This window comes from Peromyscus maniculatus, chromosome 1 (assembly GCF_049852395.1).
Source record: "Peromyscus maniculatus bairdii isolate BWxNUB_F1_BW_parent chromosome 1, HU_Pman_BW_mat_3.1, whole genome shotgun sequence".
Lineage (NCBI taxonomy): Eukaryota > Metazoa > Chordata > Mammalia > Rodentia > Cricetidae > Peromyscus > Peromyscus maniculatus.
This window is the reverse complement of record NC_134852.1, coordinates 33,891,507-33,911,654: the sequence shown is the minus strand read 5'-3', so window position 1 is coordinate 33,911,654 and position 20,148 is coordinate 33,891,507. Positions and strand designations below refer to the sequence as shown.

The window sequence follows — 20,148 nt, the reverse complement described above, 5'->3', positions numbered from 1 at the left end:
CAGGGCCCCTGGGCTCAGGCCACGGGTATTTCTTGCCTAGATAACTCGTTTTCCCAAGGTTATGCTCACACCACACACACCCCCCTCTCTTTACTCTCAGTGACTTACCAGAAACTAAGCCCCTGAATTCAGTTTCTAAGGTCATCTGGTAATGATCATGCTCCCATGTCCCCCAAGTTCTTTTGGGGTCCTTTACTCTTGATATGATCAAGAAAGCAGTTTTAGGTACATGTGCAAACCCTGGGTTCAAATCCCAGCTCTGCCACTCACTAGCTCTAGAGTGGATTTAAAAAATAAGGGCTCCTGTGGGTCAGTACTTCTACAAGTAAAGGCAAACAGCCCTCCCCCCCCCCCAAAAAAAAAGCAAGCTTTTGGAGAGAATGGGAAATGTTGAGTCAAGACTCTCCGTATTATTTAGCTCTGGTTGGCTGTAAACTTGCAGTGATCCTCCTGCCTCTGCCTCCTGCCGAAACCACAGGCATGTATCACCACACCCATCTCGGCAGGCTTGTTCTGAAGGGCCAGGTGGTATTTCTGGGCCTGCGAACACTCGATTATGCTGCACCAGCAGTAACGTGGCTACAAACATTATGTGGAGGAAGCAGCAAGCGTGGCTGTGGGCGAACAGAACTTATTTACAGAAACAGGTGGTAGGCTGGGGTAGGCTCTGGGCCAACGTTCGCCAAGCCCTGCTCCGCTAGGCCGTGGGAAGAGTGTGGTGAGCCAGGGAGGGCGGCCACACTCCTGACATGTAGGAGGGTTGTCACTCCCAGCCTTGTGCTGGCTCAGATCTGACTCAGCCCCTATCTTTCTTCCCTTGCTCTCTCCAGTCACACCGGTCTCTTTCCTCACTGATTGGTACACCCCAGGGTGGTTGTCACCTGTCACTTCCGGTCTCCCAAGCGTGAGCCCCCCCCCCCAAACTTTGAGTCTCAAATGCCACTTCCTCCCTGTAGCTCTGCCTCTCCCCACCCCCCACCCCAAGGTTTTCACTCTGCTACATAGTCACCACCACCACCACCACCACCACCAGCCACTAAATTGTTTTCAGACCTGGTCTGATAGCCCAGGTTGATCTCCAATTCACTGTGTAGCCCAGAGTTCCTTTTCCTCCTGCCTTCCAATGCTGGCATTTACGGCACCACACACCCCACTTTGAACCAGTATTTTGTTGTTGGTTGCTTGAGACAGGGTCTCACCATATAGCCCTGGCTAGCCTCAAACCAGGAGATCCCCCTGCCTCTGCCTCCTGAGTGCTGGAGTCATCACGTGGGCCACCACAACAGCTGAACCGGTGTTTTTAGCTCTTCTTCGTTCTCATCTTTTAGCTCTTCTTCATCCTCATCCCAGACAGCACCGGGACCCCAGGCTCTCCGGGATTGTCTCAGCCGATGCTCCGAGGTATAAGGCACTGTGAACAGCGCCGAAGGAGCTCGATCCCTGAGTCCAACAGGGGTTTCCTCTGGGCGCCAGCGTTGCCCACCGGAAGCCTGGAGTTTTCAAAGCAGGCCAGGTAATGAGTACTGGAGACAGCGGCAGAAGATGGCACAAGGCGCTGGAGCCTCGGCAAGGAGGGAGACGCAATCCGGCGACCAATAACACGGAGACCACCAGTCCTCTCTCACCTTTAATGGACACCCTCCCCCAGGTGGGCTTGGGGGTGCAGGTGTCCTTAAATACAGCCCCGGGCGCTGCGGGCGGGGCGGGGACGGGGGCGGGGCCGGGCCTGCCGGGAGGGGCGGGGCGGGGCGGGGCCTCAGCTGCACTTGCAGGAGCGCACGATCATGTTGGACAGCTGCTCCACCTTGGGCTTGCGGCCCACGTAGTACACGATGGGCAGCGGCTCTAGCGCCTGTGGAACACAGCACGGTGACGCCGAAGCACCTGGGTTGTGTTGGTTGTAGAGGGCAAGGACCTGCGGGCGGGCCAGGGTCACGACCAGGGTCCACGGGCTCTCCCCACCAGTATCTCTACATTTCTATGTCTCTTATCTGAGTCTCTCCCCAACTTCCATCTCTGTCTACCTCTCTCTCCCAGGCTATTTCGATCTCTGTCTCTCCCATCTCTCTCTTCCCATTGCTCTGTCTGTCTCTCTTATCTGTCGTCATCTGTCCTTATCCTCTGCCTCTCCCTACTTCTGTCTCGTCTGCTTCCCTTTCACCCTATCCCGCTGACTCGGCACTGGTCCAACCTCTCTCTCTCCCCATCCGCCCCAGCCTTTGCTCCATCCTGTCCCATGAGCCAGACCCACCTTGCTGTACTGTGTGTCCAGGCTCCAAATGTAGGGACAGGGCCCCAGACAGAAGTTAGCATGGTAGCCCTTGGGCTCGTGGATCCACTTCCAGCCCAGGTCCTTCCGAAAGTCAATGTACAGCTGCCGCACACAGCAGTTCTTCTCCGTGGAACTGTGGGCAGGAGGAATGCAGGTTAGGAGCAGGGACAGCCATGCTGCCCCCTCCAGCCTGTAGGGTGCCCGCAGCTCAGCCTCCCCAAGACTTCTGCGGTAACAGTAACACTGAGAGCAACCATCCTGGCCTGCTGGCGAAGCACATCCCACTGAGTGCAGCACTGAGACTTTAGTAAGTATCTGCAGGGCTCACAGCAAGCACGGAGAAAGCCCCACTCAAGGGGAGGACATGATAAAATCATGTCACATCCATACATGGAACACAGAAGAGTCATCCCAGGGCCCCACGTGTGCTGACATGTCCTGTTAGTACAATGAATGTTTACTGAACCACTACTTTGTGAGGCCCTGTGATGCTGGATGGCACAAATGAAACAGACTGCTACCTTCGGGGGCCACTTGCTTGTCACATCACTCCTATGTCCTGTTTATAGCCAATGCCTAAGTTATCACCATGAGTCACAGGTGCATCTGGCTTCCCTCAGCATCCTCTCTCGCCCACCTTCACATCAGCCACAAAGGCTTCCTCTCTAGTCCCCAGACACAGTCCTAGCCAGACGTGGGGGACACACACTTGTAATCCCAGCACTTGGGAGATAAAGCAGGATGATGAGAAATTCAAGGTCTTCCTTGGAGACATAGTGAGTTTGAGGTTAGCCTGAGCTACGTGAGACTGTCTCAAAAAGCCAAAACACAATCGATCCTACCTTGGCCTTTGCATGTGTTATTTGCCTGACTTCTTCCTTTACTTACTTCATTTAAGCTTGGCTCAGGGTTAGCAGATAAAGAAGCCTGCCTTGAAAACCTGATGGCCTGGGTGTGGCTCCCCAAATCCACATAAACATGGAAGGAAAGAACAGGCTCCACAAAGTTGTCCTCTGCCTTCTTCGTGTGTGCCACGGTGTGTGTGTGTGTGTGTGTGTGTGTGTGTGTGTGTGTGTGTGCGCACTCACATAAAATAATGATTGAATATAAATGTTGGGCAATATTATTTTAAGGTGTGTTACTTTTGTTTGTGTTGTATTTGTTTAACTCTGTGAAGCTGTGATACTTTGCTTGTCTAAAACACCCACTGGTATAATAAAGACTTAAACAGCCAATAGCTACGCAGGAGAAAAGATAGGCGGGGCTGGCAGGCAGAGAGATTAAATAGAAGGGGAAATCTGGGAGCAGGAGAGATCCAGAAGGAAAGGAGGACGCTAGGGGTCAGCTATACTCAGCCACCCAGCCAGCCACAGAGTAAGATTTACACAAATAAGATTATGGTAAAAGCCCAGAGGCAAAAGGTAGACAGGATAATTTAAGGAAAGCTGACAAGAAACAAGCCAAGCTAAGGCCAGGCATTTATAATTAAGAAAAGCATCTGTGTGTGATTTCTTTGGGAGGTGGGTGGCAGCCCCCCCCCCAAAAGAGTTAAAGAACAACCGACAACATATAAAAATAAACCCATGCATGGCGGTGTACATGGCGGTAACCCCAGCAGAGAAGCAGGAAGGGTTGGATCTCTGGGAGTTCCAGGCCGGCTATGGCTACATGGTGAAACCCTGCCTCAAAACAAACAAATAAATATATAAAAACGTGTTTATCCACCTTAGCTCAACTATCTATCACCTAGGGATCTTTAACGCCTGAAAACAGCGCCTGGGTGCAGCAGATGCTCAGTAAGTATCAATTACACAAATCAACACAGCCTTCTCTAATGGGCCTTGTGCACTACCCCCCAAAGTGTCCACCGAAACAACTGTTAAATTCCATCCTGGGAATTTAATGCTACAATTATTACAAGGAAATGTGAATCTCTGTAGGCTTTTGATGTTGTTTGTTTGTTTTGAGATAGGGTTACTCTGTGTATCCCTAGCTGTCCCCTGGCTCTAAAGACCAGGCTGGCCCCCAACTCAGGGATGAGCCTGCCTCTGCCTCCCGAGTGCTGGGATTAAAGGCATGTACCACCACACCTGGCTTTTTCTATATTTTAAAGATTTATGAATTCATTTTTATTTGTATGTACGTGTGTGCCTACATAAGTTTTATGTGCACCATGTGTGTGCAATGCCCAAGGAGGCCAGAAGTAGGTGCCACATACTTTGGAACTGGAGTTGTAGATGGTTGCCCTTGTAAGTGACCATGTAGAGTGCTGGGAACTGAACCTGGGTCCTCTGGAAAAACAGCTTAACTGCTGAGCCATCTCTCTAGCCCCAAACTGTCCATATTTGAAGTGGGTCAAAAATCCTGATAATGCCGGGCAGTGGTGGCGCACGCTTTTAATCCCAGCACTCAGGAGGCAGAGGCAGGCTGATCTCTGTGAGTTCGAGGCCAGCCTGGGCTACAGAGTGAGTTTCAGGACAGGCTCCAAAGCTACACAGAGAAACTCTATCTTGAAAAAACAAAACAAAACAAAACAAAAACAAACAAACAAAAAAACTGTTTAAAAAAATCCTGAAAACAAAAACAAAACAACAACAACAAAAAAAAAAAAACGGTTAAAAAAAAATCCTGATAATGTAGATGCTGGAAGAGGGCTATATTACCTCTGCTGCTTCTATCTACACCTGAAATTTCCACAGTAGCACAGTCTTAATCAGAATAGGAAAATTAAATAGTCTTCTTCCTTTCTTCCTTCCTTCCTTCCTTCCTTCCTTCCTTCCTTCCTTCCTTCCTTCCTTCCTTCCTTCCTTCCTTCCTTCCGACAGGGTTTCTCTGTGTAGCCCTGGCTCTCCTGGAACTCATTCTAGACCAGGCTGGCCTCAAACTCAGAGATCTGCCTGCTTCTGCCTACTGAGCGCTGGGATTAAAGGTGTGTGCCACTACCACCGGGCTTTCCAATATTTCTTTCGTTCATTTGTTTTCCTTTTTTGAGACAGGCTTTCATGTAGCTAAGACTAGACTCCAAGTCCCTTTGTAGCCAAGGCTGACCCTGAACTCCTGATCCTCCTGCCTCTGCCTCTCAAGTGCTGGGATCACAAATGTGTACTACCACCCTTGGCTTCTAATATTCATTTTTCCTGTCCTGGCTTCTAACCTGGCCCCTTTGCCAGATTTATTTTCCTTCTCAGAATATTTCAGCATTATTTTTACTACCTGTCTCCCTCTCGCCATGGGAAAGCTCCCCCCTCTCCTGAAGAGTTTCTCTGTGTAGCCTTGGCTGTCTAGAACTAGCTCTGTGGACCAGGCTGGTATGTGTCACTACCACCCAGTTGTGAAAGTGTCTCTTAAAGAATGGATGTTCAGCAAATGCTGGGTGTATGATCTGTTAAAATTATGTATTCATTATGTATACAGTGTTCTGCTTACATGTAAACCATGCCAGAAGAGGGCACTAGACTTCATTACAGATGGTTGAGAGCCACCATGTGGGTGCTGGAAATTGAACTCATAACCTCTGGAAGGGCAGTTAGTGGCTCTTAATCTCTGAGCCATCTCTCCAGCCCCCATATTACTACTGTTTTTTTGAGAGAGACCTTCTTTGTGTAGCCCCAGCTGCCCTAGAACTCACTCTGTAGACCAGGCTGGCCTCAAACTCCAGAGATCCACCTGCCTCTGCCTTCTAAGTGCTGGTCAGTCTTTCATTTTTTTCAGACTGGGTTTTGTTATGTAGCCCAGGCTAGACTTGAACTCCTGATAATCCTGCCTTAGCCTCCCAAGTGCTGGGATTACAGGCAATTACCACCTCACCCTGCATGATCCCCAAATGAGGGAGGATAGTTGAGACAAAGTTTCATCATGTAGCCTAGGTTTGCTCAGACTTCATGTAGCCCAGGCTAACCAAAAAGACACTTTAGCATCTGTGTTCATGGCATGAATCAGAATCATGATATAAAGATGCAGGCATAGTACAATTAAAATTCCATTATAAATAAAGAGGCTGGCAGGACATATGTGATAGCTTTCTGGATTTCCTAAATCTCAGCAGTAGCCCGTGGTTATTTTCAGAAACAGAATAAAGTAACTCAAAGAAGGAAAATACAAGTTTCCTCTTCATGACCCCTCAAAAATAACTCTAAAATGTGGCTCAGTGGTTAAGCGCACTGGCTGTTACTGCAGAGGACCTGGGTTCAATTACCAGCTCCCACATGGAGGCTCACAACCATCTGTAACTCCAGTTCCAGAGGATCCAACACCCTCTTCTGGTCCCTGTGGGCACCATGAATGCACAGTGAACATATATCCATGCAGACAAAACATCCATACATGTAAAATAAAATGATAAAAATAAAATAAATTATAATTTGGCCAGGCAGGTGGTGGTGGCATTTGCCCTTAATCCCAGCACTCAGGAGGCAGAGGCAAACAGATCTCTGCGAGTTTGAGGCCAGCCTAGTCTACAGAGTGAGTTCCAGGACAGCCAAGACTACACAGAGAAACCCTGTCTTGGAAAAACAAACAAACAAAACAAAACAAACTTATTAAAATTTGGCACACTAAAAAAGAACATTAGCTGGGCAGATATGGCTTTGCACACCTGTAATTCCAGCAATAAGCAAGCAGAAATGAGAATGCTTCAAGTTTGAAGCCATGGTCTATTCAGGAAGTTTCAAGCTAGACAGGGCTACATAAGGAGACCTTGTTTCAAACAACGAAAAGTAAAGCATCCAAGGATATACATAGGTATACCACAGGGAGAAATTCTGGAAGAAGACACAACAGGACAATGTGGCTGCAAGGGGGTTGATCATGAGCAACCCCCAGGACAAGAGCTACAGAATTCCCAACTCTTGACACTGAGGTCCCTGTGGACTCAACCTGCTCATTCCTGCCGAACCATAGGTGCTGGGCTGAAGAACAACAGCTTTCCAGGTGACCATGATATACCGGGGCTTCCTGGGAGGTAGTCCTAGGTGTTGCCCAATTGCACAATGACTTTCTCAAGCCTCCTTTGCCAGTCTGGAGACTGTTACAATACAAACTGAATACCCGACGAGAAGAAGCATTTCAGATTGTACAACTTTTTGGGATACGGGGATGTTTACATAGCCTTTATCAAAGGTTAAGTACTGTTCCCCATTTATTTTATTTTTATTATTATTCAGGCTCTCTCTGCGTAGTGTCCTGAAATTTGCTGTGCAGACCAGGCTGGCCTCAAACTCAAATGGAGATCTGCCTGTCTCTGCCTGCTGAGTGCTGAGATTACAGATGTTTGCCATCAAACCTCGCTATTTAAAAACATTTTTATGTGTATGAGTGTTTTCCTGCACAGATGTGTGTGTACCCTGTATGTGCAGTGCCCACAGAAGCCAGAAAAAGGAATCAGATTCCCTGGAACTGAAGCTATGGATTGTTATGAGCCACCACGTGGGTGCTGGGAACTGAATCTGGGTCCTCTGCAAGAGCAGTCCATGCTCTGAACCGCTGAGCCAGCTCTCCAGACACCCTACCCTTTTCTTGATGCAGGGTCTAATAATGCAGTCCAGGTTGCCTCAAACACACTATATAACTTGCTTCTCTGCCTCTACTACCTCAGTGCTGGGATTATGGCTGTGTCCACCATGGACAGCTAAATATTGGACTTCTGAATTATGGATTTTGTTTTTCATGTTGTTTTTTGAGACAGGTTTCTCTGTGTAACAGCCCTGGCTGCTCTGGAACTCACTCTGTAGACCAGGCAGGCCTGGAACTCACAGAGATCCGCCTGCCTCTGCCTCCCAAGTGCTGGGATTAAAGTCGTGCGCCACCACTGCCCAACTGAATTTGGATTCTTAACTAGTTCACATCCTCACAATTGTAAGTATCAACAGTTGCCAACTTGTGGCTAATTTCATTTTACCTACTTCCTGTATTCTTTTCATTTGCTTATTTGGCTTTTATAGAAAATTTCACTTTCTCTAATAAAGTGAAGAATATTTTAAAAATGTAAACATGAGCCAAAAGTATAAATCAATATGCTTAGTGACTCTAGCCCCTGCTAGAATTTCCTAGTGAGGGGCTGGGGGTGTGGCTCAGTGGTAGAGCCCCTGCCTAGAATCCCCCAGTGAGGGGCTGGGGTTGTGGGAGACTGCTTCTCTACCATGTATAAGGTGCTGGGTTCCCTCCTCAGAATCACAAAAGCAGCAACAACAACAATAAAACCCTAGGTAAGAATTTAGTAGCAACTTACTAAAAATCAAATACTGCTCAAAGTTCATAGTTCCCAAAATACTCCATATATGTCTCTTTTCCCTTTCTTTCTTGTTCTCCCCTCTGTTCTCTTCCTACCTCTCTTGCCCTCTCTTCCCTCTCTGTGCTGTATGTGTTGAAGAAACTGACAAGGTTTCCCACCATCTGTATTCTGCTGGGTATCTGTATTCCCACCGCCTGTGGTGCTCTGCTGAGTATTGTCTGTCTGCCCCTGTTTCAGGGAAACACAGTAGTTGGCAGATCATGGGCGCTCTATTTGACAAGCCTTCCCAAGTGGCACCATGGTCTTCCATGCATAATCTTGGTTGTCACAGCTGGAGGCATGGCTCCGGGAGTCAAGTGTTTGCTATGCAAGTATGAACTTGAGTCTGGATTTCCAGAGCCCACATATACATCAGGCACAGCCAAAACAGAGAGCGATTTTCATGTTTCCCTAGGTTTGCTCTCCGGTGTGGGGGAACAGAGCTTGCGGAGCTACCTGTACTCTTATTCATCTGCCAAAACCTTGATCTGTTCCTATGTGAAGATTGACAGCAAAAGGTGGTGACGGTGCCAGGGAGGAAGACTGAGTCCAGCCAAGGGCTGCCTGGGAACACCACGCTCTCTGCTGTCTGAAGACGAGAAGGGGCAGGTTGGCTACTGCTCTCAGCCCTCAACACTGAACCCTGGATTTCAAACCTTCTGAGATCTAGCATTTCAACTTTCTCGCATCAGGAGTGGCTTGGTATGAGTTCAGCATTCTGGAACTGAGCAGTTGTACACACCTATAATCCCAGGCCAGAGAGTTCAAGCCAGCCTGAGCTAAAGAAGTGAATTTGAGGCCAGCCTGGAATACACAGCAAAGCCCTGTCTGAAACAAAAACAGAGCAAAGCAGGGCTACAAAACGGCTTGGTGGGGAAAGGCACTTGCTGCCAATCCTCATCACCCGAGTTCTACTTCTGGGACCACATGGAGAGAACGGACTCCCAAAGACTGTCCTCTGACGGTCATGTGACACGGATGCCGCTACACACACACACACACACACACACACACACACACACACACACACACACTCACAAACACACACACACGCTCACACACACACGCTCACAAACACACACACACACACATGCTCACACACTCACACGCGCGCGCTCACACGCGCGCACACGCGCACACACACACACACACACACACACACACACACACGCTCACAAATATAATTTAAAAACAACAAACTAAAAGAGTTGACCATTCTGTAAGCAATCTGGACACCCCAGAAGCCCCACTTTCTGACTCTAGATGATCTCGGCTCCTCAGAGTCTCTTATTTCAATGCTGTATTCCAACACTCCAACCTCTAAGCCTACATCTCAGGAAGTCTCACCTCCTAACTTCCTCAGGCGGCAACATTACAAGATCAAGTGCACTGACCAAGAGACTCACATTCTGGCTTTCTCCACCTCCAGCCTTGGTGCTAACATCCCCATACCAGATCCCACCATTCACCCCAGTATTCACCCCACTCTGCATCGGCCAGCAGACCACAGTCCGCCAAGAGTGTGGGAACCTAATGCAGACCACTTTCTGATTCTGAGCCCAAATGCTAGGATCCCAACAGTCCTGCTTTCCTGAAGCCAACACCCAATTGCTCACATTAAATCCTTCTTTCATTAGAATTCCAATATGGCAGAAATCCAGCTATCCAGAACTTAAAATCCAACAAGCTGACCTTCCAACCCAGACTTCTAACTCTTGTGCCAACCTTCCTGAATTCTCTGATCCCAACCCTCCTGCAAGAAAACACCCCATTATTCTAGGACTCCCAGCTGCCCACAGAATCAGGAACGCGTCCCCAAGCCCTCCAGGCTAAGAGTACTAAGCAGGCATCAATGGTGGCACACCAGTCCACAGACGGCAGTCAAGCCCCAGGCTTGCACAGCCTCAGTGGAAGGCAGAGAAGTTCACCTGAAGCAGTAGTTGGTATCCAGGGCTCTGCGGTTCCTTGAGCTGTGCAGGTGCTGGGCCCTCTCCAGGGGGGTGGCCATGAGGAGCAGGAAGGGTCGGTTCATGTCATGAATGGTGCCCAGGTCACCTCGACGTTTGGGACTGATCCCTGTTTGGGTTTGGATGTTGGGGTGAGAGACATACACACACTTAGAGGAATGTGTGGGTGAACAAGGAGCAAATGAGATTTCAACATGCATGCACAGGCACAGAGACCACAGCAGGCGTCGGGCTGGACCCGGGAAGCTGGCTCACCGTTGATTTCCACGTGGAGTATGTTATCTTTGCTGTCACAAGAGCAGTGAGCGCTGAAGCGAAAGCCCTGTATTCCGTCTGTGGGAGAGGGAAGGAGTCTGAGGTTATGACTCATCCGGCTTGAGGGAGGAGGCCGGAAGCTGCCAACCCCAGGGGCTCCTTCCTGTGTCGCCCCACACTTCACTCTTGCTCCTATTCTTTGAGTTGCTGGCCCTTCTCTCCCTTATTCAGGGCTCAGCTCAAGCATCAATCCCTCCCTCGCAGAGGCTCTGGAAGAGACACATGCCTCTCACACTGTGACATCCCTTCACTTTCTCCATCGCAGGCAGGGGCTCTGACATTTCTGCTTGACTATTTACATCTTCCTTTTTTTTTTTTTTTTTTTTGAGCTGAGGATCAAACCCAGGGCCTTGTGCTTGCTAGGCTAGCGCTCTACCACTGAGCTAAATCCCCAACCCCTAATTTATGTCTTTCATTGTTCTCAGAACATGCATGAGAGAGATCCATTCCCTGCCTTCTTTCATTTTTAAAAAATCACACACACACACACACACACACACACACACACACACACATATATATAAATGCCTATTTTATATATGTGTGATATATATATGGAGATACAGAATAATTATATAAGGTGTGTTTGTGTGTGTGTGGTTACAGCTCGGTGTTGGGTGTCTTCCTCAATTGCTTTCCCCCTTATCGTCTTGAGACAGCTCTCTGAACTTGAGCTTGCTCCTTTGGCTAGGCTAGCTGGCCACAGAGCTGTGTGTCTGCCTGTCTCCACACATACACTCAACCCCAACAATGCTGGGGTTACAGGTATATGCTACGTCTGGGCTTTCGCCCATGGGCGCTGGGGATTAGAATTTAGGTTCTCATTCTTACAATGTGAAAGCTCTTGCCCACTGAACCAGCTCTCTTTTTCTTTTGAGATAGGGTCTCGTGTAGCTCAGGCTGGCCTCTAATTCTCAGACTCACTATGTGTCTAAGAATGTCCTTGAACTCCTGATCCTCTTGACTCTGCCTCCCAAGTGCAGGGTTTGGTAGGCTTGTGTACCATCACGCATGTTGTCTTGGGCCCCCGTTTTCTTTGTGCCTTGCAAAACCTGATCCCTCAGTCATAAAAATAAACATTCCCCCGGGATCCAGGTGCCAAGGGCCAGAAGCAGTGTTGTACAGTGGTGAGTTGAGACCTAACGCAGGTGCCAGGCCCTGATCTAAACTCTGTGTAAGGTCCTTTAATCTTCAAACACCTCAATTTTATAGGCCAGGAAATGAAAGCACACAAAAAGGATGTGGCTTGGCCAAGGCCACATAGGGGGCCATAGGCAAAGGCACGGTGTAAACATAAGCTGATTTCTACCCTGCACTGGTAGACTTTTTTTTTTTTATAATAAATTGCTCATTTGGCCAATTTTATTTATTTGTTGTGGGGAGCGCACATGCACCAGGGTGTGTGTGGAGGTCAGAGGTTAACTAGTAGGAGTTTGTCCTCTCCTTCTACCATATGGGGCCTGGGGATAGAACTCAGGCCGTTAAGCTTGGCAGCACGCACCTTTACCCGCTGAGCCATCTTACTAGCCCAAGGGAGATGTTTCCTTTTGTTCTTGTTTTCCTGAATCAGGGTTTCTCTGTGTAGCTCTGGCTGTCCTGGAACTCATTCAGTAGACCAGGCTGACCTTGAACTCAGAGATCTATCTGTCCCTGCCTTCCGAGCACTGGGACTAAAGGCGTGCACTACCACCACCTGGCTATGGGAGATGTTTCTTGAGTGGACACATAAACGATACTTTTAAGCTCCTACTGTATACCAGGCCTTGCACTGGATGCTTCAGACTCAACATCAATGGAGAGAGAAGAGATCCTTCTAGGTCTCTGCCCAATGGTTTTCATCATTCTTCCTGGTGCCAACCTGCTCAATCCCATCATCCCTCTGGCTAAACCACACATCCCATGAGTCTCTCCACACTCACGCTCATCCAGGAAGTCCTCCCAGATCCTAAGCTGCCCTGGGTTTTTACAGCACCTTGGGTTTCCCTCCTCTACGCCCTGCCTGCTCTGTGTAGGTAGGTCTCCCTTCTGGGCCATTACTAACTGCTAGGGCTTTGGAAAACCTTACTGATGTCTGGAGAGACCTTGTGGGCCTTATGAGGCCAGGACCCAGGTTATGACTGCGTCCTTCTCAGCCTCGAGCACAAGACCATACATAACCAAAACCTGTGGCATTTACTGAATGAATCTAAGGACGAGAGAAGACGGCAGATCCAAGTACTTCGGACAGAGACAGGGAAAGACTATTTCCTCCTTAACAGACAGACATGTTAGGATCTCCCTGGCTGCAGAGCCTTGATACAGGGCACTCTTGTATCTCCTTTTCCTGGTAGCTTCTACCCATCACAAAGATATTACCTCAGATGCCCCCCTCCTTCAGGAAGCCCTCCTTGAATACAGATTGAATACAGACAGTCAGGCACCTCCTGAGTGCTCAACTCTAGCCCTCTCCACTCTGAGTCATCACTACCTAGCTGGAAGTCGGTTCTTCCTTCAATTATCCAAAGGACCATGAGGTCTACTGAGGGCAAAGATTGGAGCTGTTTGGGAACTGCTGCGTCCCTAGCATCACCTGGCAGAGTTCAGGGAATCACAATCAATCACCGATTGATCCATCGGTGAGAACTGTGGAGTACTATTTGACATTATCAGGTTTGTGTGGTTGGGGTGAGGGGGTGCTTGGCATCACCAGTGATGCCAAGACAAGCAATAGGGCTGACCCCACTGGAGGTGGGCACAGACAAGCAATCTCACCTCCTTGGTTCAGCCACTGCCGTACGACTGCGGTGACGTCAAAAGACAACCACTCAGGCGTATCTGTGGGGGTCAGCAGCCTGTTACCAAGGTAACGCCAGGAGTTGTTGCTGTATTTCTGAATGGAAACAAACAAAGCAAAGAGGAGTGGGTAGCGCCATCATGCCCCCAGATACCCTGATTGAAACCCTGTGCTGCCTGTCCCCACAAGGTGGCTTCCAGATAATGCCCAGACAGACGCTGGCTTTGGACATGTCACACTAGCAGCCCTGCAGACTCCACCCTCACATATCTCACATATAGCCCCCAAGAGCAGAAAGCAGATGGGAGAAAAACAACCCAGGCTGTGGTCAAGACACCATGAGGCCCCTTAGCCTGTACCCCGGCCTGAGAGCCATGGCTACATCTCTCCCTTTCTGGGCCTAAGTTTCTTCCACGGTGGAATGATCAGCCATGGCTTCTGGGATGGCCCACAATGCACATGGTTGTTGCTCATATTACTGAGCAGACAGTTCAGCAGTTTTTGACATCCTGCCTTTGGGAGAGTGGTAATATTCTCATTTATTTGCTTACAGTTTATTACTTTATTTATAATTATTATTGTGCATTTACAAAACAGTCTTCCCAACAATGGATTTCTTTTTTTTTAAAGGAGTGTGCCACCACCACTCAGCCTTATTTCAGATTCTTTTTTTTAAGATTTATTTATTTATTTATTTATTATGTATACAGTGTTCTATTTGCATGTGTCCTTGCAGGCCAGAAGAGGGCACCAGATCTCATTACAGGTGGTTGTGAGCCACCATGTGGTTGCTGGGAATTGAACTCAGGACCTCTGAAAGAACAGCCAGTGCTCTTAACCACTGAGCCATCTCTCCAGCCCTGGATTTCTTTTTTTAAGGCCTGGTCTCTCTATGTAGCCCTAGCTGTTTTGGAGCTAACTATGTAGACCAGGCTGGCCTCCAACTCAGAGATCCTTCTGCCTCTGTTTCCTGAATGCTGGGATTAAAAGTGTGAGCCTATAAAAAAAAAGGGGGGGGGGCTGGAGAGATGGCTCAGAAGTTAAGAGCACTGGCAGTTCTTCCAGAGGTCCTGAGTTCAATTCCCAGCAACCACATGGTGGCTCACAACCATCTATAATGGGATCTGGTGCCCTCTTCTGGCCTGCAGGCCGAACACTCACTGTATACATAATAAATAAATCTAAAAAAAATAAAAATAAAAAAATAAAAGTGTGAGCCACCATACTCAGGCTTAAAAATTGATTTTTGGCCAGGCAGTGGTAGAGGTAGCGTACACCTTTAATCTCAGCACTGGGGGAGGAAGAGCCCCAGCCCCAGCCCCTCACTGGGGGATTCTAGGCAGGGGCTCTACCACTGAACCACACCCCCAGCCCCTCACTGGGGGATTCTAGGCAGGTGCTCTACCTCTGAGCCACACCCCAGCCCTTCATAGAGGGATTCTAGGCAGGGGCTCTACCACTGAGCCACACCCCCAGTCCCTCATAGAGGGATTCTAGGCAAGTATATACAAACACAGATTCCTGGCTCTTTCTGCATTTTTAGAGTTCAGCCACCCAAATTCAGCTAATAAGATGTAGTCTAAGTGTTTCCAAAAAAACCCTAGGACTCACCATCTGTCTTCTGTCCTCTAGGACTGGCTATGCAGACTCCGTAGCCTTCAAAACTGGGCCACCTGGCCACACCTCTGCACTGATGGCCTGTGTGCTACCTCTCAGGCTCAAACCCTCACCTGGTAGAGTTCCACGTGTTGTTCCACACTTGACTTGAATCTCTGCAGACGCAGCTCTGCCCGGGACAGCAAAGGGGGTTCAGGCACTGCTTCCCGAATGTCTGATGTATTGAAGAACATATATACACTGTGTGGGATGTCTTTGGTTTTATCATAGATTGCTAGGTGGGGAAGAGCAGAATGAGAAGGCATCAGCTGTGTGACAAGGATGGGAGGAACAGGGGCACCCCACTTCTGAGCCCATGAGCCCTGATCCTGAGGCCCCCCAGGTACGCAGTCCACTTGATACTTTTTTTTTTAAAACTTTAAATTGTATTTTGTGTATACAGGTGTTCGGGCTGTGTGTGTGTACAACGTGCATACTTGGTGCCTGTGGAGGACAGAGGAGGGTGCAAAATGCCCTAGAACAACCTAGATGGCTGTGAGCTGCCATGTGGGCTCCAGCAACCCTTGGAAGAGCAGCCAGTGCTCTTCCCTGCTGAGCCATCTCTCCAGCCAGCACTGATTTTTCTAGCTGGCTGACCTCTGGGGAAGGTTTCTCCTTGTCTGGGTGTGCTTCATCTCTGCTAAGTCTGACCCATCCCATGAGGCATCACCTGTCAAGTTCCCTTCAAGCATACAGCTGCCAAGGCCCGCCCACCTGGGCTCCACGAGACCAAGTCTCAAACCAAACAAAAGAAAGTTCTAGAGTAAGGGACACAGGCACAATGTGGGAGATCAAGAAAGTCTCCTTGTCGCTGCTTCTCAGCCTCACGGCCTCGGGTGCTCCTGCACTGCACCATACCCACAGCTCAACTCGCAGGTTCCTGGCAACAGCTTATCAGCTGAAACACACCTCCAGCGCCTTTGTGGTGGACCCTGGGCTAGTGCTCTATCGCTGCGCCAGTCTCCCATCAATCTTTGGGAAAACAGTGGTACCGTTAAGTTCTGACCCCCAACCCAGGCTGCTGTAAGTGAAGCACTGTGTAACCTGTGGTGGGCAAATTCCTCTCTTTAACTCTAAGGCACCACCCAATTCCAGGATTACGGGAGCAGTCAAGACACAGGACAAAGCTAAAGATGTAATACATCAATACTCTAAAGTATGCTAGCCGGTGCAAGTCTGCAACCAGCGCTGAGGAAGCTGAGTCAGGAAGATCTTCACGGGTATATTAGCCTATGTGTATCTACTGAGACCATATTTTTTGGGTTTCTTTCTTTTTTTTTTTCTGTTTATTTTTTTAAAAGGATGTGAGGGGAATACAGTGAATGGTAAAAACATCACTTAAAACACATTGACATTTCACAACATGGGAAGATGCCAGCCACTGGCTCCAGGTGATTGTTTACTATGTTTCCTTTCTGGAGACAGGATCTCAGACTAATAATGTATCCAAGGATGGTCTTGAAGTAATCCTTTTGCCTCTACCCCTGGGATGCTGGGATTACACTCATGGACCACTACACTCGGCAGACTCTAGTCTTAATGCCTAACCTCTGCTACTTCCTGGCCAGTGTGATGTTACTATTATCGGTGTCATAAGTTACTTCCGCCTTTAGCCCATTTCCAGGCCAGTTAGCCGTGAAGTGCATTTCTAGGTAAGAATGAATGATGGAGGTCCATTCACTAGAGGGCTTCCTAAACCAGAGGATTTTGGGTTGGGGGTGGGTGATGAAGGGGTAAGATCCTGAATTCCTGTATCGACTACTACTACGGCAACTGCATTTGGCTTCCTGCAGTGGATATGAGATGATGATGTGCCAGGCAGCGATGAAGGAAAGACAGAAGACACCTCTTCCCCGTGCCTCCTTTTTTCTACGGGCCCTAATCTTGGTCCAGTTACTCAGCAAACCTCAAAAGAAGGGGAAAGAACATCTTAGCTGGGGGTAACAGATAGGGAGAGCTATGAGGGCAGGAAGGATTATGGGTGCCACAGAGGGAGGTGGAGACAAAGAGATGAGTAGGTATGTGGGAGAGGAGACGCGGAAATGGGGGAGGCACATGCCGGAAGAGATATGCGTTTGAGAAGAAATACAGTGGGGGGGGGCGGCGGAGAGGAAAGGACTTTCTCCATCGAAAAGGTCACATTAAGTAGTGGCCAGGGAGAGGTGTCATTAGGTCGTAGCCACAGCTGGGTACAGCAATGTGCAACCTGGAGGGCTACTGCTCCCTAAAGCTCCCGGGTCACGCAAAGTGCCTGGGTTCGGGGGTGCCGACAGGGCGGGGCCGTGAGTATCCCCGCCCACTGCTGGAGTGAGGAGGGCGGGAGACTAACAGCCTAGGGAGGGCGGGATCCGGACCTGCCTCGTCTCGCCCCAGGCTCCAAGCGATTCCACCCCCCCCCCCCGCCCCCCCACCTCCCGGGCACGGGAAGGAAAGGGAAGGGAGGAGGGCGAGGCGGCCGGACGCTGGGTTTTCCCCAGCCTCTCCTAGGAGGAACTGGGACTCAGAAGGTACAGCCTGCCAGTGTTCAGCTCTGTGGGGTCCTCTTACCCCCTTAGGAAGCGCAGGCTCCTCCCCACGCGCGTGGCACCCACGTGGGGCTTTCTCACCCTTACTGACTCGGTTTTCTCATTTGGGTTTTGCAGACTCCCCCCCCCCCAACCCCTAGCTGCTCCCCTAGGGCTCGATTCCTAGGGCTTAGCCACTCCCTTCCACGCCCAGGCGAGGGGCGCTCACCACTCACGCCTGGATGGCACGGTATCCCTGCTCCACCCGCCCGCCTGCCCCGCGGGGCCATCTTCCCACGCCGGTCTCCCCACTTTTTATGACTCCTTTCCAATGAACCCAGTATTGTAGATTTCTTGGGGACTCGCTCACTTCCTCCACTGGGCTTCGCCTGCCCGCTCGCGCGCTTTTACGTCCCTTAGCAAAACACCCGTGACACCACCAGGCTCGTTTCCGCACCACCTCCGCTCCTCTCCCATTAGCCTTCTCTCAACAACTTCACTTCCCTTTTTCAATTAATTTATCACTTGCAACCCCACGGTGACTCCAGAGATCTCCCTATCCAGCATGAGCCTGGCGCCTTCTGGAAGTGAGTCCACTTGAGAGTTTATCTGGCAGTTCTGGGGTCCTCATTCCCTACTTTTTCTGTCCCTGAATCTCTTCTATCTCACGACCCGATCTAGCGTCAGCTTTGCACGCTGCCTCTCCTTTCCCAAATGCTGGGTTCCTTCCATTCTCCTGAGCCGGGCTCTACCTTTCTAAAAGGGATCCCAACGAGCCCTGCGGTTTTAAGCACCGTAAGGGCAATTTAAAAACGACAAAAACCTGACAAATGCTCTTCTAAAGGGGGCTCTCGCCACGATCTTGCCGCCCTCTAGAAGAGGTCCACTTTCGCTCACTGTCTCTTCCTCCCCAAGACCAGACACCTGTGGTAGGGACTAAGCGCTATCCAATTTGGGACACCCACACCCTCGTTCCCCGCGCCCCTAGGGGTCCCCTTCCTTCCAGCCAGTTTCCTCTGCCGGCAATTTCCTCCCAATGACCCCTGCACTCCGGCGCCCCCTGCGGGCTCCCTCCCGGCTCCCCGGGCCCCTCCGAGCTCACCGTTGTTGCGGTCCACCATTAGCACGCGGGTGACCTCTTTGGCGTAGTAGTCCGTCTCGGGTTCGGGCTCCGGGTCCGCGCTCTCGCCTGCTACCCGGTCGCGGGTGCTGTTGTACAAAGCCAGCACGGCCTCGGGCAGCGGGCCGGGCGGCACCTCCCCCTGGCTCGGGGGACTGGCGAGCCGTAGTTTGGACAGGATCTGGCCACGGATGGCTTCGATGCGCTTCCGCTTCACCAGCTCCATGTCGATGGTTTTGCAGGTGGAGAGTCCCGCGGCTGGCCTCCTGGGCGTCAGCACTAGAAGCCACGGGAGCGGGAGCAGAAGCGGCAGTAGCCGCAGCCCCGAGGGCGGCATGGGGGAGGCGGCGCCCCGCGGCAATGCGGAGAGCGCAAACCCCGGGCAAAGGTGGGATGCGGAGGCCCCGCCCCTGCAGGGCTGTGGTGGTGGTGGTGGGGTGGTCTCCCAAGGAAAGGTAGAAGAGAGTCCTGAATAATTTGAGGTTGAGGGAGAAAGCAGCAGGAGTCGCGGTGAGGCTCTGACACAGGGTGTCTCAGTATGCCACCGGGCGTAAAAAATCGAGATGAGCGCTCTCTGGGACCAAAAAGTGGGTGTTGTTAAATAGGGGAGCTACTGCCAGCAGGTCTGAGATCGGCCCCCGGGGGAGAGAGGGTCCTGGGATGCGGGGGACTCAGGAGGCAGGCTGGGGGGGGGGGAGGGCGGCGTGCAAGGGGTGCGCCCAGCTTTGGGGTGAAGTCTTCGCGGGAGGCGGGGCTTGCGGCTCCTGAGGGCTGGTCCGGAATGGGGGCGTCTGAGGAACGCCGTGTAGCAAGCAAACGTCCACGACGGTGAGCAGGGTGGTCTGGAGTTCCTAGGTCCTGCCTCTTTGCGGGACAGCACGGTCCCCGCGTCTCCGGCTCGCAGTAGCAGCGGAAAAGTCTCAAAACTTTTTTTCCTCTTCTCTCAACCAGCTCGTCCCTCCTCCCACCCCTTTTCCCCCTCCTCCCCGCAGTGGCGGCGGCTGCGGCTCGACTCAGATTCTGGGGCCTCTTGGACGGCTCCTCTTCTGCTCCTTTGCGGGCTCGGGCGGAGGCCGGCTCCGCGGACGGCTCAGAGCCGGGGGTGCCCCGAAGGGGCGTCCCCCCTGCCCCGGCCGGGGGCCTGACTGTCTGGAGGATCCGCGGCGGGAGGAGGAGGGGGACGGCCTGGGGCGCGAAGGGCGGCGGCGGGGACCGGCTGGGGCGGCGGGGGTTTTGAAGCCGCCCCGGCCCCACCCAGGAAGCGCACGCAGGG

The 20,148-nt window shown here is 50.8% G+C and overlaps 1 protein-coding gene across 1 annotated transcript; it reads right to left on the bottom strand.

Annotated features, from left to right (window-relative positions):
• Nucleotides 1–1,614: 1,614 nt before the first annotated feature.
• Nucleotides 1,615–19,485, bottom strand: Tgfb1 (transforming growth factor beta 1). Its single transcript, XM_006988036.4, has 7 exons — nucleotides 18,858–19,485; nucleotides 15,326–15,486; nucleotides 13,574–13,691; nucleotides 10,763–10,840; nucleotides 10,469–10,616; nucleotides 2,252–2,405; nucleotides 1,615–1,915 (listed from the first exon to the last, which is right to left on the bottom strand). Exons 1-7 carry the CDS (start codon nucleotides 19,210–19,212, stop codon nucleotides 1,757–1,759), a joined length of 1,173 nt encoding a protein of 390 aa, XP_006988098.1. The 5' UTR covers nucleotides 19,213–19,485; the 3' UTR covers nucleotides 1,615–1,756.
• Nucleotides 19,486–20,148: the final 663 nt, after the last annotated feature.